General features: G+C 46.0%; 1 protein-coding gene across 4 annotated transcripts in view; it reads left to right on the top strand.

The window, feature by feature from the left end:
* Positions 1–3,028: 3,028 nt before the first annotated feature.
* MAP3K4 (mitogen-activated protein kinase kinase kinase 4) overlaps positions 3,029–25,100 on the top strand; it is a 65,928-nt gene continuing 43,856 nt past the window's right edge. For 3 of the 4 annotated variants that reach the window (XM_084890905.1, XM_084890907.1, XM_084890906.1), the window contains exons 1-2: positions 3,029–3,330; positions 23,821–23,999. In XM_084890905.1, coding sequence (XP_084747031.1) covers positions 3,206–3,330; positions 23,821–23,999 — 304 coding nt within the window. In that variant the 5' untranslated portion in view covers positions 3,029–3,205. The remainder of the gene's footprint in view (positions 3,331–23,820; positions 24,000–25,100) is intronic. The other variant, XM_084890908.1, reaches the window with a different exon arrangement.

The following is a 25,100-nucleotide window of genomic DNA, read 5'->3' on the forward strand; positions in this document are numbered from 1 at the left end:
CAGCAATGCAGACTCTCTGGTTTCACCCAAACCTGCTGACCGGGCTGTGTGCAGTGTTACTTGATCTCCAGGGAATGGATATACACGTCAGATTTTGAAAAGCAATGGTGTCAATAGCAAAGATTTGCCTTTGATGCCGGTGAATGATCCTGGTTGCTGTGAACATGTAATGTCTTTTGTTTAAATAGAAAAATTCAACTTTCAACATTTCTTTCTTTTTTTAATCCTCACCTGAGGATATTTTCCCACTGGTTTTTAGAGAGTGGAAGAGAGAGGGAAAGACAGAGTGAAATGTCGATGTGAGAGAAACACCTTGATTGGTTGCCTCCAGCATGAGTCCGCCCAGGGCCAGAGTAGGGGAGGAGCCTGTAATGGAGGTATGTGCCTTGACCAGAATTGGACCGGGGCCCTTCAGTCTCCAGGCCAGGGCTCTACCCACTGAGCCAAACAAGCTGGGGCACCATTCGACATTCTTCCTTAAATATCCTCTAATTACATTTTGAAATGTATTTGAGCTAAAAATGTTCTGCAGTTATGATTTCAAATCATCTGTTAACCAAATCTAATCAAATGGGAATGGTCAAGGAAGCCGTTGTAAGAAATATCTTCAATGGAATTCTCTCCAGCCTATCCTACCCACGTCTGGAGGAAGTGGGGGAAAAGGATGACTGATCTGGAAAAAAATTTTCAAATATTTTTTCGTTGCCATTTTGGGGGAGAGCCACAAAATAGCTGTTTTCAAATGACAAGAAGGACGATCCTATGTAGTCCTAGATAGAGCATTGGGTAGATGTATTAGGGAGGTGGGTTTGGAACGATAAATATTAACCTCCTAAGAATAAGCGTTGTCAAAACATAGCATAGTGCTTTCTGAAGCTGAGACATTCACGCCTCGGGCACTTTTGTGAGGGAGGCGGAGTGAAAACCAGCTCTGAGAAGATGGTAGATTAGGGAGTTCACAGGATGCTTCCAACTCAAGGAGGCCCTGGTGGTAAAACTCTGGCAATGCAAACCTCAGAAGGCTGCACATGCAGCCCTTGAGAACTTATCTCTGGCCTTTGGTTATGAATCTTTTGGCTCAAAATATGTCTGAAAGCCATCAGAGTCATATCTCAGTAAAAATCAGTGTTTTAACCTCCATTTCAACATTCATCCACTACTATCCTCTCACTTCAACCAGAATGACACATGAGCCTTTTTTTGGCTGGTGTGTAGGCGTCAGAGTCATTGAGGTTCTCCACTGTCGTATAAGGGGTGACCAAAGCCAGCAGGGGAGGGAAGTTGGGGGCGACCAGGCCAGCAGGGAAGGGCTGTTGGGAGGGACCCAGGCCTGCAGGGGAGAGCAGTTAGGGGGTACCAGGTCTGCAGGGAAGGGCAGTTAGGGGCAAACAGGCTGGCAGGGGAACAGTTAGGCATCAATCAGGCTGGCAGAGGAATGGTTAGGGGGTGATCAGGCTGGCAAGAAGAAGCGGTTAGGAGCAATCAGGAAGGCAGGTAGGCGAGCAGTTGGGAGTCAGCAGTCCTGGATTTTGAGAGGGATGTCCCAGATTGGAGAGGGTGCAGGCTGGGCTGAGGGACACAACCCGCATGCATGAATTTCGTCCATTGGGCCTCTAGTATAATCATATTTAAGGTTTTCCATCTTGGCCAGTTTTCTTACCAACATTTGTTCAAAATATGTATTCTACATATTGAAGCCTAATTAAATGAGGTTGTAAAACCAGCACAAATAGAAATGCACTTGATCTTTTCTTTTCTTTTTTAAAAAAATATATTTTATTGATTTTTTCCATAGAGAGGAAGGAAGAGGGATAGAGAGCTAGAAAGGTCGATGAGAGAAACATCAACCAGCTGCCTCCTGCACATCCCCCACTGGGGATGTGCCCGCAACCAATGTACATGCCCTTGACCGGAATCGAACCCAGGACCTTTCAGTCTGCAGACTGACGCTCTATCCACTGAGCCAAACCGGTTTTGGCTGATGTTTTCTTTTTAAATACATTATATTATTGTTTATAGTATTACAGATTATCTCCCATTCCCCCCACCCCCATTATCTCTCTCCTCTCAGCCCCTACCCACCCCCCAGGTCTTCACTGCCCTATTGCCAGTGTCCATGGGCAATAAATATATAAGTTCTTTGGTTTATCTTTCCTCATTATAAGTGCACTTAACTTAATTTTTTTCGAATAATTGCTGGGCTGTCTCCTGCATGCCTCTTTCCCCCCCCCTGGGGATCCAGCCCGGAACTGGGCTTGTGTCCTTGACTGGAGTCCAAACCAGGACCCTTCAGTCCGCAGGCCACCGCTCTATTCACTGAGCCAAACCAGCCAGGGCAAGAAATGCACTTAATTTCAAGTGACGCTGTTTTGGAATAACCCTGGACTCGGCCCTCTGGAAACTTTAATATCTGCATCTTAAAACTGTGAGCTTCAAGTGCTAAGAAGACTGGATGCAGCAGGAATCTCAAAGGTATGTTATAGTGTCTGACACCGTCTGTGGAAGTGCGCCCTGCTTAGTACAGGCCAGGCCCCCAGCCGGAGGTGAGGTCAGAGGTGAGTGAGGTCGGTGCTGCTCTAGGCCCCGCAGGACCAGGGTAACCGAATGTCCAGTTTCCAGTCTTTGCTTCGGCAGAGCCAGCCATCAGCGTCCCCCGTGCATGTTTAAACTTCGCGCCCTGCGATCGCGGGTCCCCCAGGGCCTCCTCGCCCGCGTGGGATCGGGGAGCGCCCGGCACGTCTCACCCCGTTTCGGGGGATGGCAGCACCCTCGGCGGCGGTCCGCTCGCTCAGGTTTACCGAGCGGTGAGTCACTAACCGCTGCCCCACCCGTCCCGCCCGCCACCCGGGGGGCTCGGCGCGCACGGCCCGGTGCACTCCCCGCGGCAGACCCGCCCCGGGCGAACCCGGGTGAACCCCGCGAACTGCCGCGACTCCGAGGCCCCGCCCCTCACCCGCGCCCGGAAGCCCCGCCCCCTTACACCGCCGCCCGGAAGCCCCGCCCCCGGCCGCCCGCCGCCCCGCGGAGGCTTGTCCCTCGCCGCCCGCCGTACGGCCCGGCCCGTCGCCGTTCCCAAGATGGCGGCGGCGCGCGCGGCCCCCGCGGCGGGCTGAGGCGGAGGCGGAGCCGCGTCCCCCCGCACCCGGGCTCCGGCCCCGCCAGCCCGCCGCGCCGCCCGCCACGCCATGCGGGGCTCCGCGCACGGATGAGAGAAGCCGCCGCCGCCGCGCTGGTGCCGCCGCCCGCCTTCGCCGCCAGCGCCGCCGCCGCCATGGAGGAGCCGCCGCCGCCGGAGCCCGAGCCCGAGCCCGAGAGCCGCCGCGCGGCCCGGTGAGTGGCCGCCGCCCGCGCCGCGGGCTCGTCTGCGGGAGGCCGAGGGGGCGTGGGCCCCGCTTCCCGCCGGGCCGGCCGCGAGGGGCGGGTGCAGCGGGCTCCGGGGCCGGGGCGCTGCCTGGGACCCCGGCCCCCAGGGCCCCGCCTGCAGCCCTGCGGCGGCCCGGCCCGGCGGGAGCGGAGCCCGGGGTGCGGGCCGCGCCGATCCGCTCCCGTCGCCGCCGGACCCCGCACCGCCCCCCGCCCCCCGCCCCCCGCCCCCCGGGCCTTCCCGCCGGAGGAGTGGGCCCGCCGAGCGGACCCCTGCACTCCCCGCGTCCCTGCCCCGGACCCCACAAACCCCTCAGGCTCTGCAGGGAGCGGGGGTCCCCTGCCCCCCCAGGCTCTGCAGGGAGCTGGTGGGTGCCCTGCGGGTGGGTGCCCTGCCCCCGGGACCCTCGCCCCCCCCCCAGGACCCCGCCCCCTCCAGGCTCTGCAGGGAGCGGGTGGGTGCCCTCCCGGTGGGTGCCCTGCCCCCGGGACCCTCGCGCCCCCCCCCCCCCGGACTCCGTCCCCTCCAGGCTCTGCAGGGAGCGGGGGAGGGGGGGTCCCTGCGGGTGGGTGCCCTGCCCCCGGGGTCCCCGCCCCCTCAGGCCCTGCAGGGAGCTGGTGGGTGCCCTGCCCCCGGGACCCCGCCCCCTCAGGCTCTGCAGGGAGCTGGTGGGTGCCCTGCGGGTGGGTGCCCTGCGGGTGGGTGCCCTGCCCCCGGGGTCCCCGCCCCCCCCCCCAGGCTCTGCGGGGGGAGGAGGGTCCAGACCTCCGAGGGCTCCGCTGTCCGCCCGCAGCTCCGCGAGTCTTCGCTCCACGTGCGGACCGGACCGCCCGGGGCTCCGGCTGATCTCGGCCGCCGGCGGGAACCCCGGGAGGGAACCCCGGGAGGGAACCCCGGGAGGAACTGGGGTCTGTTCCTGGGACCCGCCGCTCATGGACGTGGTGTCGCCTTTTACTTTATTGTTCGGACCGGACCGGGGACTCGAACTCGCCGCCGTGGCCAGGGCTTCCCTCTCCTGCCGGTGCCGTGCGGAGCCGCCCGCTGCGGGCCTGCACCGGCGCACTTGCCGCGGCTGCCCGGCCCGTCCGCAGCCGCGCCCGCCGGCCTCGCCCCTTCCTGCCGGCCCCGCGGTTCCAGGAACGGCGCTGGGGTGGCCTTTCTCTTTCTGCCTGAGAGACCTAGCACCCTGCAGTGTGCCCCGGGAGGCTGGGGACGCCCGGGGACCGGCCTCTGAGGAGGGGCGTCCAGCAGGGGCAGTGTGGGCAGAAATTCTCCAGGCGAACTGTGAGTGAAGTCAGCCTCTGAACAGTTTGGCTTCTTTAACTTTTTCTTCGAGAATCGTAACGAATACTTCCTAAACGCTTAACGTAGGCCCCTTTCTTTGCCCAGCCCGATTCCCCCGCAGCAGCCCCGGAGGGCCTGGGATGTTTCTCCTGCGCAGAGGAGGGCCGAGGCAGGAGGGCAGTGCGGGGGCCCAGGGTTCGCAGCCCGGAGGAGCTCAGACCTGGCCGCCCTCCGTGCCTTCCCCAGCGTGGACAAGTGCGATCATTACCCACATGGCGGGTCATACGTTATAATCCTGTGTGCCCATTCTTTGGGATAAAATGAGCGTGAACATCTGTAGGTAAAAGTAAAAGGGACAGAGGGAAGTGCCATAAAAATGACTGTTTTTGCAATGATAAGAAGAAACCTTTATTTTTCAGCCAGGTTTTTGTCTTTGTTATAATAAAAATAGGTCAGAATAATGGGTTTCATCCAACTTTAAGCGTACAGAACAAGAAGATCTTAGAAATACCGCTCTTAGCAACATTGCAGTTAATTATACAATAGCTAATCTGTAAGCCAGATAACTTGACAAAGCTGTTGTTTGTATTCCCGCATTGTCACCACCACCTCTTCCACACACAGCGCTGACCTCTGGCACACTTACTGCGTCAGTTAAGGATGCTTCAAAGGGTCTGCATCTGTTTATTGGAGCTGCTTCTATTTACGTTTTTTAAAAGGTCACCATGCATGATCAAAATGTGCTAGATGCCACATTTTAACACAATGGAGACTAATGATGTTTGTGCTACAAGTTAGCTGGTTTGGGGATAGACCGAAATAAAGCTCCGCTGCCCTTTGCTCATGCACTTCCTGCCGTGTGCCATTGGTGGGACAGCGGTGCTAACGCACAGTGTGGTAGAATGCAGGCCTGCACATGTTGGCCCATGTGCCGCTGCAGCAGGTGCCGGCCCAGAACATCTGCTCTGTGCATGCTGACGTGCGAGTTATGCAATGACGGAGGCACACAAAACAGGTTGAGAGGCAATAGGTGCTCTATTATGGTTCTGCTTACTGTCACCCGTGGATACTTCTTGTCCTTATTTTTTCTCTCCTGTCCTTATTTTTGATAAAGATTCATTATAAGGATAGCTGGTTGCTCTTGCTGGTGATTAAACTTAGAAATAAACAATCCTTATAATTTCTTTTTCAAGCTTCTGGGTCAGTCGTAGGAGATCTGAGATTGCAAGGACAGCTCTTTGTAATTTCTTGAATCTGCACTACCTTGGATATTAAGGCTGATGCAAGACTCTCCTGTCTACGGTAACCTTTCATTTAAAATGTTTGTTAAAAATAGCTTCATGGAGGGTAAGAGGTCAGCTGAAGAACTTGTATGCATGCATGTAAGCATAACCGATGGACACAAAACACTAGGAGGGCGGTGAGGAGGGGGCATGGCCCAGGGAGTAGGGGAGGCTGAGAGAAGGTCATTGGGGGGAAAAGGAGACATATGTACTACTATTTGTAATACTTTAAACAATAAAATGAAATTAAAAAATAGCTTCAGTGTTCTCCTTTATTGACCTTGTAAAGTACATGTTACATGGAATTAAATAACTTTTTTAAGCCAATGACTTTATTGATTGTTTACTTTATATAATACTAGAGGCCTAGTGCATGAATTCGTGCATGGGTGGGGCTGGGAGGGCCGATCAAGGGTGGAGCCAGCTGGGGGGAGAACTGTGGGTCGTTGGCCCCACCCTCTGGTCGAACTCCTGGTGGAGGAGACAATTTGCATATTAGCATTTTATTATATAGGATGGTTCTTGTAACTTCATTTGAAAATCCTGGGTTTTCAGTACTGGAAAAAGTATTTGAATATCACTCCCAGATGATTTTATCTCTCTTTCAGTTTTAATGTCCCCTTCGAGCCTGCTTGTTTCAGTGTTGACACTGGTGTCACCTGTTCTCACTAGTGAAACCCACTGTACGGTGGAGCTATGGAATCCCTTGGCCTCATCAATGATAGGCGAGGCTTGAGACCATTACAAGGGCAGACACCAATGGGGGGTGGGGCGGTTTAGGCGGAGAAGCAGTGAGCACGAAGCAGGAGTAGCAGGAGACTCCAGTGATGGCAGACGCTCCCTCATGTTCTGAAATGGGGACGACTTGTCTCTCAAGAAGGACCTTGTGGTTCTCTTCAATTGTCATATTATTAGAAGTTGCTTCTACTTCCTTCCCCGTGTTCTTTTGGTGCCTTGTAGATCTTGTTCTGAGCTCTACTGAAATATGGGGGATATAAGGTCTTGACTGCTTACTGGGTACATTTGCCTTAATAACTTCCTGTTACTTAATTCCTCATTCTTCAGTGATTATGTTTTCATTCATAGCATTCTGTTGTTGCAGCCTTTTCATTTGACCAGGTGGTATGTATTCTTTCAGAGACACTTTCACGGTGCCTGTCAGTAGGTCACTGGAAATTGTTTCTTTAGCGAGAAGATAGAAGAGATGCCAGAAAAGAGTCTGGCCAGGGACTGCGGGAGGGAGGTCTTACAATCTGGCATTTTCCTGGCGGGGTAAGGTAAGCAGGGTCCAGGCACGTGCTTCAGCTCCTGCTCAGCTTGGTCCACACCTGATGGGTCAGTGTGTTGCCTTGCCTGTAGAAAGCCAAAGTATAGTTAAGAAATTGATTGGTGAAGCCTGGCACCAGCAAGGGAATTAGTGGAATGATCTCTGGGACTAATGTTAACATATCAAGGAGGTGGGGCTTGAAACTCTGTAAGCATGCCCTTCTAAGATGCGTGGCATATGGTAGTCTTACTCTTAAGCTTTCATTTGTGTGTGGTTTTTAATTTGTTACTAACTTCTCGCAGTTGGTTGAGTTATAGTGTGTTTGATTTTTTATCTCTGGTCTTCCTTTAATTAGTTGATGACAAACCTGGCTTTTCTTGCTTTACTTTGAAGTATGTTATGTCCTTATCCCTTAAAAAATCCCAAGTGGTAGATTTTTACTAATGGTAGGTCTCAGAGGATCACCTATTTTCTCCACCCTCCCATAGTCCACCCTGACCCCCCCACCCCCCCACCCAAAAAACAAAACAAAACAGAAACCTGGCAAAGTTTCTTACAAGGTGTGGCAGAAGTATCAGTGATTGGTGCTTTCATAAAATGGCTATTTACTCTTGTGAATATTGTGTCCAAAAAAGATTATGATGTATACTTCTGGATTTAGGTTATAAAATTAAAATTTAGAGCGATGTTAGAATTCTGTACAGCTATTAAAATTGTTTTGCATTACTTTGAATTGTTATTAAAATTGAAGTTGTTGAAACCCCATCCTATATAATGAAAGCCTAATATGCTAAATGTCCAGTCGACCTTTCAACCAATGAAAGCATAATATGCTAATGATATGCTAAGGCTGCTCAACCACTTGCTATGATGTGCACTGACCTCCAGGGGACAGATAGTTGACCAGTCGCTATGATGTGCACTGACCACCAGGGGGCAGACACTCTGACCGGTAGGTTAGCTTGCTGCTGGAGTTTGGCCAATTGGGACTGATCAAGATGGACCAGACACACCCTGGGGTCCTCCCGTGGTCCCTCCCCGGCTGGCTAACCTGCATCCCTCCCTACCCCTGGTCATGCACCAGTGGGGTCCCTGCCCTTCCACAATTCAGGACCCCTTGGGGGATGTTGGAGAGCCGGTTTCAGTCTGATCCCACAGGCCAGGTCGAGGGACCCTATTGGTGCACGAATTTGTGCACCAGGCCTCTAGTGTGTTATAAAAGAGAAGTTTTCAAATGTTAAATTAACTCAAATTTTCTTGTTTTAAAATTCATTTTCTATGAACTATCTGAGCTGACTATATCCAGCTGGTTTTCTTAATTATTTAGTTCATCCTGGGTAACAATTTGTAGATTAGCCCTGGCAAGTGTGGCTCAGTTGATTGGGCATCTTCCGGTGTACCAAACGGTTGGGGATTCTATTCCTGGTCAGGGCACATGCCCAGTAGGCGGGTGCAGGAGGCCGCTGAACTATGTTTTCCCCGCATTGGTGATATTCTCTCTCTCTCTCTCTCTCGCTCTCGCTCTCGCTCTCGCTCTCCCCACCTCCCCTTTTCTCTCTCTCTCAAAATCTAATAATTTGTAGATTAGAAACAACGCATCAACAGTAATAAAGGGCTTGCTTTATGGGTCTTTTATATTAATAGCACTGTTATTTAGAAGCATAACATACAACTTGTATGTGATGTTAACACACTTTTCCCTTTTTAAGAGGCGTATTTGAAATCACAGTGTTTTAAAGGGAACATTATTCCTCTAGAAGCAGGTGTGGTAGGTACGTTCCTGTTCTCCACAGACCTCACTCAGGTAATGGAGTACAGTTTGTCTTTAGATGTTTAGTCACTGGCAGCATAGGCAGAATGACAATGAAACATGGCTCTAAATTTGTTTTTGACCTAAAAGGACATTCACTTGTCATATTTTGCAGACACCAGTAGAAGTATTAGTCTCCTGGATCATATGGATGCCAAGTGTTCATAAGGAGAAGGGAAAGCTATTAAGAATATATTAGGCATTCTGTCAAAGTGTTTCATAAGTGGATTTCATTTCAGCATAATTTCAGAGGAAATAAACCTGCTATGGAGAAAAGTGGATACTAAACTTTAAGGTGACCAGACTGGCTGGCTCAGTGGAGCTTTGGTTCAATGTGAGCAGGCTATTTGAGGACAATGCTGAACTGAAGAATGTCTGAATAGGGCTCATTAGAGGACAGCTCACATAGAAATGTGAAAATGTCGGCCGTTTTAACCTTTCAGTGGAAATATTTTGGAAGAAAATGTACACATGCATTATTTTCATTGTGCTATTAATTCTAAAGTCTTTTATGTAGGAACATAATAATGTAATGTAAATTAGTTTTCTCACAAAATATTTAGAATGAATTTTTTTGATGTCTAAGTATTTCTAATTCAGATAAGGAATTAAGTGCATACTAATGCAAGTCTTCTGGTTGGTAGGACTCTTAACATTCATTTAGTCCAACTTTCCAGCCATTGCTCGTACATCTATACTAATAAAAGGGTAATATCGATATGTTAATTAGACTGGGAGACCAGACATCTTCCTACCATCTGACTTCCTTCAGGACATGGTGGAGGCTGAGGCAGAGGTCGTTAGGAGTGATCAGGCCAGCAGGGGAGGGTAGTTGGGGGCCATGAGGCGAGAAGGGAGGACAGTGAGGGGCCATGAGGCTGGCAGGAGAGCAGTTAGGCAGCAATCAAGCTGGTAGGCAGGCAAGTGGTTAGGAGCCAGCGGACCTGGATTGCAAGAGGGATGTCCAACTGCTGGTTTAGTCCCCAACCAGCAGTTGGACATCCCCCAAGGCAGTGGTTCTCAACCTTTCTAATGCTGTGACCCTTCAATACAGTTCTTGGTCGACCCTGTTAGTGGTTCTCAACCTGTGGGTTCCGACCCACAGGTTGAGAACCGCTGCTGTACAGCCTAAGACCATCGGAAAACACAGATAATTACATTACGATTCATTAACAGTAGCAAAATTACAGTTATGAAGTAGTAATGAAAATAATTTTATGGTTGGGGGTCCCCACAACATGAGGAACTGTATTGAAGGGTATCGGTATTAGAAAGATTGAGAATCACTGCCCCAAGGGGTCCTGGATGCAGGCTGGGCTGAGGGACTCCCCCCCACACCTTACCCCCTAACACCCTCCCCCCCTCCCCCCCCCCCCCCCCCACGAATTTCATGCACCGGCCTCTAGTATAATAGACTGATAGAGTTTACAGCTGGCAGGGAACTTGGAGCTCACCTGCATCATTCCTTTTGTTCCAGAGGTGAGAAAGCTGGCCTCCAGGCTGCAGCTTCCCGAGGTCAGAGCCTGGGGTCCTGGCTCCTGCTTCCCGCTCCCTTGTGTCACACTGTGCTCCCTTGTTAGGGTCCAAGGCTGGCGAGCTCAGCAGCCACCTGACTCCCTAGCCCAGTGTCCGCTCAGGCCACAGGACCAGCTGTGGGATATTGCATCTTCCGGTTAAGTAGACTTCACAAAACAGTGATGGAAGGTTCATTTTCAGGGGAAAAACGGATCAAAGCACCCCCCTAAACCTCCCCCAAACTATTGTACACAACTTTCCCCCCATAAAACTTTAATGTTCACAAAATAACAAGGAGCCAATGCTCAAATCACTCTGGATACCTCATTGTTCTTTTCTGTGCTCAGTCTTTAGTGGAAGCAGACAGTAAGATGGTAATTTCTGTTCTGTGGTAGTGATAGTGGAGCTGTCTGCTTTTGTGACCTACAGTAAGAAATATATTTTACACAGTACATATGTATGCTGCGTAAGTAAAATAAAAATTTATGAAACGGTTCTTGACCTTGTAATTATTGTCTGATACCCTCTGACTTTTCTTGTTCTGTTCTATGAAAGTTTTTCATCATGATCCATTACATTTATTTAATTACCCACAAATGGGTTGTTACTCTCATTTCAAAAGGATGGCTCTACCAAACAAAACAGAGTATTGTCCTTCCCCTGTCTCTTGAGATTGAGTCGGGAGAGCAGTCACAGCACTTATCCACTAAATGATCAAAAGGCATTTGAAGACATTACACAAGGCTAGAATCCGAATATTTCATCCTTGAAAACAGTGTTACTTCTTAGAGACAAGAGGAAGTCTTGTCTCGGTTGCTTATCCATTAAACACAAAGATTGTAAAAATGAGTTTAAAATTTAGGATTAATTTTAGAGTAAAATTGTGGTTGGAATATGAGTACCTTAGGTAATTTATTCTTTTTTCTCTAAAACACTAATATATATATTTAAAACTTTTTTTAATAGAGCAGTTCTAAAAAAAAAAAAAGGGAACTCATTCTTCCCTGGTGTGTGTGTGTGTGTGTGTGTGTGTGTGTGTGTGAGAGAGAGAGAGAGAGAGAGAGAGAGAGAGAGAGAGAGGGGGAGAGAGGGAGAGAGAGGGAGAGAAACAGTGGTTTTGACTGTGGTGGGATTTTTACTGCTTTTTGTATACTGTTCTGTGTTTCCCAACTCACTTATCTGAAGAAATAGGACCATCAGAAGTAAATTGGCGAGAAATACTTCTGGAAACAGTCTGGAAACCTTTGTCGTGAAGCTTCAACCCCAAACTGAGGTTTTAAAAAGAAGCTCTTTTTACTTGGCTCTTTGAATATTTAGGTGTGTTTTTTAGCAGAAAACCAAGAACTACGTGTGTATTGAGGAATGATTACTATGATAAGAAGGTAGAGTCATTGGCCTGACGGGAGAAATGTGAAACTCAGCCTTGCTTGTACTGACGAGTAGTTGGCAGTGGCTCACTGCTTCATCCCACACGCCCGTCAGACTCCCGTCCTGGGTGTGCATTGTCGCAGACCCTCTCGTATTAAATGCATACATGTGCCCGGCGGTGCTCAGTGCGGGTGAAACAGACATGGGCGCTGCTCAGCGCCCAGCCCTCCCTCCGAGAGCCTGATTAGGCCCGGAGTTTTCTGAGTTGAACCCCATACCCTCAGATTTAGCTAGAATTGGGGGAGAGGGTGTGTTTCAATTAGCCTCTTTAATTGAAGAGTCCATGCTACATCCCTACACAAGTTTGCCACTCCGTGGCTTGAGACCGCTCACCCCCTGGCTGTTAGACCTCAGGAGCTCCATCCACTGCACAGCCTCCCAGCCCTGCTCCTGCCTCGTGTGGATTGCTTCCAGTACGCCAGCTGTCCGGACTGCTCTTTTCTACTAGTCATTCCAAATGACACGCACCTTGTAAATATTTTCATGCCCCTCAGGCAGATGACAATTTCTATTATATATAAGATAATGTAAAATTTCCATTTTCAAGGAATTTATAACATAGTTAAGGAGAAGAGAGATAAGGTAATGGAGACTTCCTAATTTGTGGTCTGGGGCAGAGATGGTAATAAATGTACATCTGTCATCTATCTGTGTTGCCATCATTTACATGGTATAACCTGTTGTAAAATGCGTTTGGTTTTTTAGAGAGAGGAAGGGAGAGGGAGAGAAAGATAGAAACATCAGTGATAAGTAATCATTGATCAGCTGCTTCCTGCATGCCCCTTGCTGGGGAGCAAGCTTGCTCCGTGGGCATGCGCCCTGATCGGGAATCGAACTGGTGATGTCTTGGTTCCTGGGTCGACACTCAGCCACTGAGCCACACCAGCCGGGTAGCACAGCATGTTTTATATAGTGGCTACAGCGAACTTGTGAGGTAGATGTGCATTTTTCAGAGGAAGAAGATGAGTCGTTAAGAGATGTCTTAGTTCAGAATATCCAGAGCAGGACTCGTTCGTGTTTGTTACACTTCAGAGTCTGGTTCTTGATTCTGCATGCTATCTCCTGAGGGATAATGTGAAAGGAAGTGGTGAAGGACTTGCATCATAGCTTAGGCTGAGGTGGGCATGATATATTATCTGAACAAATTGTGAGCATTTGCCATGGTAGTAAAAATATTAAACATCATTTTTTAAATAGCTCCATCATATTTCATTTTATGGTTATACTATGCCGCTCTGTTGACTAATGAGTTTGCCGACCCCTGTCATATACTACCCTTTACCTCTTTCACACAATATGCCACAGTTGCCTAATCCTCACAGCTTCCAACTACACGGTAACATTTAGTCTAGTCCAGTGGTCGGCAAACTGATTCGTCAACAGAGTGGCAAACCTCGGCTTGCGAGCTGCATGTGGCTTGCGAGCCGCGGTTTGCCGACCACTGCTATAAACCAAACGAAAAAAAGTCAACCGAAAATCGGGGGCAAAAGACCAAAATTGCACAAAAATTACCTGCAGATGTTGACGGCAAAGTAAGTCTTTTCTTTGAAGTGGGGGGTAGTCTTATACAGCGAATATAGGCCTAAACCTATGTTTTAACTGTAAAATTAGGGGGTCGTCTTATACGCCGGAAAATACAGTAAGTCATTACCAGTCTCTTACTGTCCTAGATAGCACTGCAGTGGACCTCTTGTACACTCCTGTAAAATCATTTTCTGAGCATAGAGTTCACAAGGTCTTTGTTTAAACTCTTGGAAGAATTTTAAATCTGGACTTGCCTTGGGGCTCTGGTTTAATTCATCCACTTCTAACCATGAAGTGGTTATGTGGTGTAGTCTCATCTCTAAGGAACTTAGGACTTAGATAAGATTCATATCATAGCATATTAAGCTGATAAGATTGAATTTTACCTATTACACATTTCCTCCTGGAAAGATTGTATAAATGTATAGGCCACAAATAGTGCTTACCTTACTAAATATTCTTTTTCTAGCTTTGAGTATTACAAAAGTCTTCGCTAATTTTGTAGGCCAGAAAGGGTTATCTTGTTTTAATTTGAATGAATGGTTACTGACATAGGTGGGACCGTTTTCATGGTAACTATCACAGCTAACATATGTGTAAGCTATAAAAGAGCTTATAATACTGGCATTATGTATTTATACATCACTGTCAACCTTGTTCCAGTAGCCATGCCTGTTGCAGGCAGTAAGGTCTGTTGATGGAATTAATAGGAGTGTATCAGGGATCATCACTGACATGACTGCAATAGTTTCACCTCCTCCTTTGTGTCCTCTGTTTGCTCCTGTTTTCTCAGAGTTCCTGGACTAATGAGAGACAAAAGAGTGCCCTTTCTTTAAGGCTCTTTACACAAGATTTCCACTCCTTCTTGCAGTGCTGGGTGCTGCATCTTACATGCCTGAGAAGAGCTTTCCTGCTGGAGCGGGTGTGTGAAGGAGAGCTCATACAGAACCTGCTTTAAGATTTAGTTGTGCATCTAACATGTTTATCCTTGGAGTGTCTAGTAAATGTCAGGATGAGGTATTTTGAAAAGGGAACCCTGCTACATGTGGTAAAAATTGTCTATGACTGCTTTTTCACCTTTTTTGGGGGGGTCAGAGACTGCATTTGAGAATCTGATGAAAACTATGGACTGTTGACTCTGAAAAATGCATACGATAAAAATTTACATTGAGTTTCAGGAGACTCAGAGTCCCCATGATTGAAATATAAGGCTGTTTTCATCTTTTAACTATTTTTTCACATTCCCTATATTTTGTACATGTTGCCTTTAATTATATGCTGTGAGACATTTCTGAAGCTGTACATGGTGTTTATATTTAGAATACACAGGACGGTAGGCCCCACATTTCCAGTAAATTTCACATTGGCCTTATGTATTCAACCACAGTTACCAATTATGTTCTCCTTAGTGAAGAAAACTTTTAAAATAAAAATAGGAACTTTTTATTTTTTTCTTCTAAAATTTTTTTTAGATCCATTTAAATATTTTCCAGTTTACATAGTTTTTAATTAGAAGAAAGTTATATTTTTCATTCCACAGGTATAAGTAATACCTTCTTATTCCACAGAGGGTGGTAATCTCTGTGCCTGCACAGGGAGAGGGCAGAGGTATCAGTGACCTAGGGGTGAGTGATGAGCTAAAGGTGGGAGGGGCCTGAGCCTTGGGTTTAGATCAGGGCTCCAGTTCTGGCCCAGACACTTCCACCAGAGCAGACAAGTTACCTTTTACCTCGCTTTCCTGTTCTGTAACATAGGCATTGTGATAGTACCTGTGGGGGTTGTTGGGGAAATGAAATGGGATAACATTTGTTAAGAGCCTAATTGAGGGTCTAGTATTTAATAATAGGTATTCGATAATGTGTACCTCTCACAATCAGTGAGAATGAGCCTTCTGGGGAAAGAATCCTTTCCTAAAACTGTGCCATAAGGCGCTGCGGAGGATTAAATGAGATTATGTATGATATTTAGCTTAGTGCCTGACAGATGGTCAGTACTCAGTACTAAGTAATGGTAGCAATTATGCTGTTACAATGAAAATTGCTCATTGCTGTGGAACAAATTACACAGCTGTGTAAAAACAAACAAATCTGGTGTGCATCCCAGTTTTGGAAGTCACTATTTTAAATGGCATTTCCTCACCTGCATTAAAAAAACTTAAAACCACAGTCACCAGTTGTATTCATAAAGAACTGCTTAATTTTATAATTAATTTTATATTTTTCCATTTAGTCCTGGCTCTTAGTCTTTTATACTTGTAGAGTAATACCAAATTTATTCAACATTGTCATGTATGCCATTAATCTATTTCTAATGATGAGCAAAATTTTTCCATCTGGGGTAATTTTTCTTTATTTATTAGTTTTCTATCTTTATGTATTCCTTTTGTTCTTCTTAATTCAGGACTGAAAAAATATATTTTGTGAGCAAAACAAATGAGTTCCACCAGAAGGCCTAAGTCAGGCAGGCCTTACTCCACTCATCTACCTCCCCCTTCCAAGACCCAGCCCTGTCTACCTCTCCTGTCCACTGTCCAGCTGATCACAGCGTCGTGAGTGCTTCTGACCACTGGTTGCCCTGGAATGCCTGTGATTTCTGTTCCCACCAATTGAACTCTGTGTTTATCAAGAGTCCCTGGTTTGTCCCTATGTCTACTTAGGTTTATTATACATTTTAGTTGTAATTGCACAATTGAGTAAACTACCCTGTTTCCCCGAAAATAAGACAGTGTCTTATATTAATTTTTGCTCCCAAAGATGCGCTAGGGGATGTCTTATTTTTCCATGAAGAAGAATACGGTACACATTTATTGTTAAATGAAAATAAAGGAAATTTATTACCTGTATACAGTATGGTAGTACGGTAGTTGCCAACACAAACCAGACAAACTGTGAATTTTACAGTATCAAGAATTTACTCATTTATTCAATGATAATCATGTCATCATCTTCTGGAACATCATCATAACAATCCAATTCCTGAATTTCCTGGTGAATTTCTTGTGACTCCATTTCTTTCAGAATCAGTGGACCAAACCTCTCATGTTTAGCAATAGCACTGTCTTTAAATGAGTACTTCTTGTCAAGGTAGCCTGCTCGCAGTGCATTTGCAATGCAACTGTCAGTGACTTTCTCCCATGAATTCTTCACCCAAGTCACAACTTCTTGCAGTTTAGGTTTCACAAAATTTCCACGCTGATTTCTCTCCATTCTATTTTCAATGTAGTCATTAATTTCCATGCGCAGATTGTCTTTGAATGGCTTGTTTATTGCAATATCAAGAATCTGGAGATAGGCCGTCATTCCTGCGGGAATCATTATCTGATCTATTTTTCTTTCGTGAAGAACTGTCTTCTTGTCTTTAGCGCGGTGAGTGCTGGCCGCATCCCAGACTAGCAGACCTCTTTGGCTCCCTCACATAACAAGCGGCAGCATTAAATCGACCCTCTTCCTTATAACTGCTTGTGTAGCCCAGGCTTTTTCAGTTTCAAGAATAAAAATGACCTAAACACGTTCAATCTTTTCCTTCTTGCCCTTAGAAATGATTAAAGGTGGGATTTTAGTGCCATCCAGACGATTTGCCAAAATACAGGAAACACGTGCACTTTTGTAAGCAGTGGAGGGAATGTACACTAAGGAGGCACCCCACTGTTCAATTGTTGTTTGAGATGATTGGCCCATAAACACTGCAGTTTCATCCATAGCAATCATTTTGGAAAGATTGTATTTAGAGAAGTCAGCATCATCAATAAAGGACTTGAATGCAAGTGCTCACTTAATAACTTGAGTATCTTCCAACCTAAACAATGTTGTAGATCTTCTTAAAGACAGTTTACTTCGCTGAAGGAAATTATCCAGTGTTGTGATGCTTTGAAGTCTTCAGGGGCTATGTCAAACTGTGGTGCCATTTCAAGGGCATATTCTTGAATCTGAGCCCTATTCACAACCAAAGCCTCTGCTCTCCTGTCAACAACCCATTCACAGATCAGATCTTCCAGCTCGGAAAATAATGGTTGCCGACCTGATCCACACTTGCGCTTTTTAGCATTTCCCTTGTCCACTTGTTCAATGAGCTTACCATACTCTGCTTGCCATTTTCGGGCCAATCGGATACTCAACATCTTCTCTTTGCAGAAAGCAGTAAGATTTTGGCCCCAAGTCTTCCACGATTCCTTTCTTGTGCTCCCCGGAGTAGCTTTTTCTTTTTGTGCTCATTTCTAGGGGTAAAAAAAAAAAGGAATTGGGGTATCAAGGTGGGGGGAGGGGGATCACTTAAAATGACACAGGAGGGATTAGAGGGGGAATCAAAATGGCACAGGAGAATCAGAGGGGGGGATTACCATTTTTACTAAAATCAGAGGGGGGGATTACCATTTTTACCCCTTTTGTTCCTCCTGTGTCATTTTAAGTAATCCCCAACCCCCATCCCTGTGCCACTGAACATTTACCCCCTGGGGCCTGCCTGGGGGCTGTCACTGGGCTTGCTGGGGCCTGGATCTGGGCTGGAGCAGGGTCTGCCACTGACTGAGATCCTTCAGTCATCATGAGGGCGGCCGCGAGCATCAGGTAGTGTCACCAAAGACAGACCAGCACTCACCACCTTCGCCGTGTCCCGTCAGCTCTAATCCTGTTCTTCTAGACGCATCTGCGAAAGTCTCCTCTCCTCTCCCGCCCCAGCTCACCGCTCACTCTGACCTCCGCACAGTGGCAGGCAGCTGGGTAAGGGAGGTGCCCTTGGCCGGCAGCCCTAGGGACCCTACCCATGCAGGAATTTCGTGCATTGGGCCTCTAGTCTACCATAAATTCACAAACCATAACCAAGCTTAGTGGCTTAAAATAAAAGCCATTTATTATCTGTTATGATATTCAGTGGTTCTTCTGCTTCTCGTGGTTTTGGCTTGGGCTCTGGGACAGCTGGGAGGTCCAAAATAGTCTCACTTGCTAGCTAGCGAGTAGGTGGTGGCTGTCAGCTGGGAGCTCGCTGAGGCTTGGGTGAGCTGGGCTGTCCTTCATGCGGCCTCTCCACCAGGCGGGTTGGCTTTGAAGGCTATGGCAGCCTCAGGGTGGTTGGACTTCTGACATGGTGGCCAGTTCCTGTGCCTGCAAAGGTGGCCTTCATAAGGCTCAGGCCCGGCACTGACCCAGTCACTTCTGCTAAGTTCCATTGGTTAAAGCCGTCACAGGGCCAACCTGGGTTCAAGAGCAGGTGATAAAACAAAAGGTGTGAATACCAGAAAGCCTATTTTTTAAATGAACTCCTACAAATTCTTGTGACATTTGATAAGGAGACTTCTAATAAATGAAAGTGTTTACAAGCAAACTTGTAATAGTTTAATTAAAACTTGAATTCTTACTAATAAGCTTGGGAATACAAGGTTTCAACCCATTTTAATCTGATTTCAAAATCTTCATTCTTTATTCCATACCCCGTTGCTATTGTTTTGGTCAGTTGGCACCCTAGGGTTGCAGTTTCACTTAACATTGTCAGAAAAAAACAATCTTTCATTCTTACAGCCTTTAAATATTACATTCTTTAAATAATTAAGTGCAATTGTATTTTAATAGAACGTAGGCAATGAGTAAGCCTATGTAAGATAAATTATTTACCTCTCAAGTTAATGTACTCAGCAGGTAGTTATTGGGCACACACTCTGCACCGGGCACTGTTTTAGTCACAGGAGAAACGTTCTATTTGGGATCCTTTCTTTTCCTTTTCATAGGAAATCTTTTAAAATAATACCTACCTTTGTGTTTTTATGGTGTGTGTCTTTTTAAAGATGAATTTTAGCCCTGGCTGGTGTGGCTCAGTTGGTTGAGTGTTGTCCCAGGCACCAAAAGGTCTTTGGTTCCATTCGCAGTCAGGGCACATACCCAGGTTATGGATTTGATCCCTGGTTAGGATGTGTACGGATACAGCTGATCAATACTTCTCAAATCGATGTTTTTGTCTCTCTCTCTCTCTCTCTCTCTCTCTCTTTCTCCCCCCCCCTCTCCTCCTTCGTCTCTCTAAAAAAATTTCAATAAAAACTCATTTAAGAAAAAAAAGATGGCCTTTAGTAAAAAAAAAAAAACAAGAACACTAAGTCTGATGTCTGTCTATCCTGAAAAATAGCAAGATTCACTAGGTAGGTTTGTGAAGACCCTACTCTCTGAATCAGTGCGAAAGTTAACAGAGAATGTTGGAGAAGCTTAAAGTTTGACAGCAGCTCACCTGGAGGTTAACTGATAACTGTTCAACATAAGGCGGATGTGAAGATCAGCTCGCTGATTAATTAATTGGCACTTACACACTGCGAACCAACCGTGCAACCTCAACGTGAGCTGAGCCTCCCTTGATTTCTATTGCAGGCCAGGCAAACTACCCAAGTTCTTACAAAGGAAACCCTGAAACTCCACCTTCTGCCTCCCTTCCTCTCTTTGTCCCCCTGAGCAGAAGTCTCCCTTCAGAGACTGCTCAATAGAGCCAAGGTTACTGGGAGGTGGAAGTGCGGAGGGAATCTTACCCAGGGGAGTGCTGTACTGGACTTCACAAGTGGATAAAATATTTTATTTGTAAGGACTTTGCTAAAGAGCTTTTAATGAAGTTAATTTTAAGGGCTTTTGCAAAACCACAAAAATATTTTCAAACCCAGCTAATTCAACTTCATTTTATAGACTATCTATTTCAGTCGCCATGCGGTTTACCTGCTATGTCAGAGCAGAACTATTTAACCCCACGTAACTTGAATTTTTGTCTTGTCACCACACTTTTTTTTTTTTAAATTTGAGAACTACACCAAACCCCCTTGGGTTAAGTTCAAGACATACTTTTCTTAGATTTATGTCAAGTGAATAATTCTTTAGCCAAGTTTTATGTTAGAAGAGTGAAATATTGTTTTATGTGACTGTCAGAAGTTTGGTACCAAAAAGACAGTTCACATTGGTATGTTTTAAACACAAGTAAGGCAAATGTTACATCCAACTGATGTAGACCATGTACCACTTTCCTCATCCAAAATAATTGGTATCCATGGAAACATTCTGAACCGGTCAACTGACCACATTAGCTCATCTCACATGAGTTAATACAAAATGAGGTTTTGGGTGCTTTTGGTTAGTTATCGATAATTGAAATGATGCAAGTTCTTTTGAACTTACCACTAGTATTTATTTTCCTGGATTTAGTGTGTAAATGGTTTTATTTTTTTAAAAGAAGAAGGAATAAACTTTTGCTGCTTTCCCCTCCCGCTTCTCATTGTGTGTTGTTTCTTAGCTAAGGCGCCCAGACCATGCTGTGTTTCTCTGGCTGGTTTTAGGGTTTTTTTCTTTTCTCTCTGGCTTTCAGCTGTGTGCTATGGTGTGCATAATACAATACTGGTAGTTTTCTTATGGTTCTGCTTGGAGTTTGTTGAGCTTCTTGGATCTGTGAGCTTAATGGTTTTCTTTAAATTGGGAAATTATTCAGCCCTTATTTCTTCAAAGATTATTTTTTTCTATTCCTTCCTTTTCTTGTTTTAGACTCCAGTAACGTACATTACACTGCTTAATATGGCCCCATAGATTATTGATGCTCTGTTCTTTTCCATCTTAATCTTCTTATCTGATTTGTTTTAGATAGTTTCTGTTGCTAGTCTTCAAGTTTATTGGTCTTTTTTCCTGCTGTGTCTAATCTGTTTTAATTCCATACAGTGTGTTTTTTTATTTCAGATATATTTTTCATATCTATAGTTTCCATTTGAGTGATTCCTGGTATATTTCTATGGGTTTTTCTCCTGGTTTGGGCCATATCTTCCTGTTTCTTTGGTAATTTTTGATAGGATGTCAGACTTTGTGATTTTAATTTATAGGGCGCTCGCCTTTTCTTTTTTTAAATTCCTTTAAGTAATGTTGGTCTTTGTTCTGACATGTAATTAAGTTACTAAGTTACTTCAATGGAATGTAAACTAATATTTCCAACAAGGGTGAATACCATCTTGACTGAGTTAAGAAAATCCTAAGAAAGTTTTAAATATATAGCCTCACCTTTGTGTAATGCCTGCCCTAAAGTACCACATGGCAGAGTTTCCTACCTCCTACCTCCTACCTCCTTTTCTGTGGTGCATAATAAATAAGGAAGGATGAAATGTATTATACTTTATCTATTTTAATGTATTTTTATTACTGCATTCATTGTCACTTCCATGCAATTCTTTTTTTTAACTTTGCACCAAATTTATTTTGTTCCTATTAAATATCATTTCTTTGAAAATAAAAGGAAAGACCTAAAATTTTATTAAATTAAAAAATGTTTATTGAATTTATTGGGATGACACTGATTAATACAAATATATAGGTTTCAGGTGTACAATTCTGTAATACATTGCCTCTATCTTATTATGTGTTCACTGTCTCAAGTCCCCTTCCGTCACCATTCACCCCCCTTCATCTTTCACCCCCTTCTCCCCCTTTTCTTCTGATCATCACCAGCCTGGTCTCCGTGTCCGAGTTTGTTATTTTTGCTTAATCCCTTCACCTTTTTCACCCCTCCCCTACCCTCTTCCTCTCTGATAGCTGTCAGCCTGTTCTCTGTATCTATGAGTCTGTTCCTTTTTTTTCTTCTTTTTTTTTTTTACCTTATCCCCCCCTCCCCCTCACGAGAGGATATGTTTACTGATTTTAGAGAGAGAGGAACGGGGAGGGGGGGGGGTGAGAGAAGGAGAGAGAGGAAAATCAGTGTGAGAGAGAAACATCTGTCAATTGCCTCTTGCACATGATGTAGCTGGAGATCGAATGCAACCTTTCGGTGCATGGGTTGACTTTTCAACCCACTGACCTCCCAGCCAGGCTGCAGTCTCTCTTCATGTTAAGCAGATGCTTGAAGAGCTTGGTTCTCTCAGGGGTGGTGAGTGAGGGCAGTGATTTCTAAGGCCTGTAATATGAGTAGTATCAATCAGTTAGTGAAGCCTCATCTATTATTACTCCTGTAATTAAGCGTGCATTATTGGATTTAGTCCTTTCTGATCTGGAGTCTAAGTATTTATTCTTATTTTGTAAATGTGTAACGTGGAGATTTTAAATAATTTGACCAAAGCCCACACAGCTAGTAAGCCAGACAGGCAGGGTTTGACCTAAGTCCCTCACACCACAAAGTCTTTGCTATTAATCATTCCAAAACCTGTGCTGGTAACCAATGGGCAGGAAGTTAGTGGCCTTGGTATTTAGTATAGCTGTCCTTTCAGCAGCTGAGCCTGCGATTGTGGTGAGTGTAGAAGCCATGGAAATAGGGCATTTCAAGGTAATCTGTATTATATTGTCTCTTGTGTGTCGTAAATAATAAGTTAGCCCGGGGGAGTAGATGCATTTAACTTATTTCTAATTTTTCTCATAGTTTAGTTTGCTTTAGTTAGCTTTCAGGGTATTTCACTTGTATGTCTTATTGTAGGTGTACATATGTGTGGTATGAATACTAAAGTGTTTAGAGCGATATTACCTGATTAAAAATCATGTTTTGACCCATGAAAGGGATTCTTTACAGATTTCAGTACCATAAGTTTGTATAATTCTGCAGCATTTTTATTGTTGAAAGATAATTTATTTTCTGAAGTTTTGTCAGTCCAGTTCAATAATAATGGTATCATACACTTTAGAGTTGTTTTTTTTTATTATTTTCCTCATGATTTTGATATAGATTTGATTTTATATAAACTGCCAGGAAAAGAAAAACACTGGATATCTTGGATAGTTGAGAGTTATGGTTTCAAAATATAAAACATTTTATAAAGAAGATTCAGAGTGGTGTAGACTGATGATACTATATTTGAAAGGAACTTGATGACTGATTCCTTGTAGTTTGCTGTTTGGAAATTGTATTGTTCTCAGTTTATGCCATTCCGTTTTATTTTGTTAGCTTTGGAAAAATAGAACTTTAGTATTATTTGAGAAATTGACTGGGACATAGGATCGGCAGGAAGTGTTTGCAGAGAACAAGTTCCTGGGGACTTCCATTTGAAGGTGAAGACAAACCAATGCCTTTTTCCTTTCCCCAGTGCCGCACCTGCCCGGCGCAGCAGTGCACATGGGGGCGCAGTGCTGTGCTTGCGATCAGTGCTTGTCTGCCTAGGCTGCGTGTGTGCGTGTGTGTGTGTGTGTGTGTGTGTGTGTGTGTCACAAGAGGCTCTGCCTGGGCCCTGTGCTCTTTGGTCTGTGCTGTTCTTCCTGAGTCTGTAAGTTTTAGTTTTAAACTTTATTTGTGTTAGAAAGAGCTCTACAAACAACATGGTTCCCGCCCATGTGGCCAGGCAGTGAGCGCGGAGTTCTGGGAGCTCCCAGCGGCGGTACCAGGGCGGCGTAGGCTCTGAGAGGTCTGAGTCCTCTCTCCGATGTCCTCACAGGCCGCAGGGCGCCCCGGGAGGGGCCGCCGAGTCGGACGCCGAGGAGCTCTCCGAGGAAGCCAGCGCCGAGGCCCTGTTCGGCGCCTCGCCCCCCAGCACGCCCCGGCAGATGAAGCGCCTGTCCGCCAAGCACCAGAGGAATAACGGAGGGAGGCCTGTCAGCCGCTCCAATCTGAAAGGTAAGTCTTGGTCCTTCTGGGACATAAACAGCCTTTTTTATTTTGTTTATTTATTTTCTTTATTGATTAAGATATTACACATGTGTAAATAACCTGCTTAGTTAGTCCTCACCTGCGGAGATGTTTTGTTGATTTTAGAGAGGGGGGAGAAACATCGATGACAGAGGGACATCGATCGTTGTCTCCCGTATGCGCCCTGACCATTAGCTGCCTGTTGTTAAGGGAGAGACCAAGTCTCCTGAGACGAAGGTTTTCCTGAGTGACTGGTGAATCACTTGTGTTTTTTGAGCACAAGGGAATACAAAGGCTGAGGAGAGGCCCAGCGTGGGTGGATCCACATACTCGTGCAGGGTGGCTTCGGGCGAAGGAGATACATGGCCTTCCTTGTCCTGGACCTCACAGGCTGAAGGACCCGGGTTCCGTGTTGCAGACATGACAGGCGTAGTGGGCCATCGGGAGGGACAGAGCCAGGCTTTCTCCCCCAGGATTCCTGGCCGCCGGCACCGCGCCCGGCTGGTACCCCACCCCGTACCGAGGACAGATCCCGTGCCCTGCCTCCTCCGAGAAGCCGGATGTTCTCCGTTTTCATTTCTTCCTCCCCCCGGCCTTCTTTCCTGAGGTGGGTGGTCAGGTCATGCCGGCCTGCTGCTCCCTGAGCCCCGCTTCTCACACGGAGCCTCAGGTCACTGCAGCCTGGGACGTTAGAGTTTCCCTGCTCGTTCCTGCGAACGCTGGTCCCGAAACGGACTGTGTAGCCTCCTGGAATTCACCCACCTGTTCCTGCACAGGACGGATTTCATTTTCTGTCTCGTCTGAGAAGTTTGCCCATCGTATGTTCTCCCTGCTGGGACCAGACCCATTCCCATTGCTCTTCCTTCAGTGCTCTTCCTCTCCTCACCACACGCCCCTCTCGCACTCTGCCACCCAGCCCCCTCCCAGGGGGCACTTCCCCTCGTTGATAATAGAGAGAAAGAAGGAGGGCGAGAGAAATGGGCTTGATTGTATTGATTTGCTTGAATAAATCATATCCAAGGAGGAATTCCTAAGTGTAACTTGTCTTTCCCTTAGGGAAGATGATTTTTTACTTTCTTTAAAACTTTA

Source organism: Pipistrellus hanaki, assembly GCF_964339955.1.
Source record: "Pipistrellus hanaki genome assembly, chromosome: 7".
NCBI classification, from domain to species: Eukaryota; Metazoa; Chordata; class Mammalia; order Chiroptera; family Vespertilionidae; genus Pipistrellus; species Pipistrellus hanaki.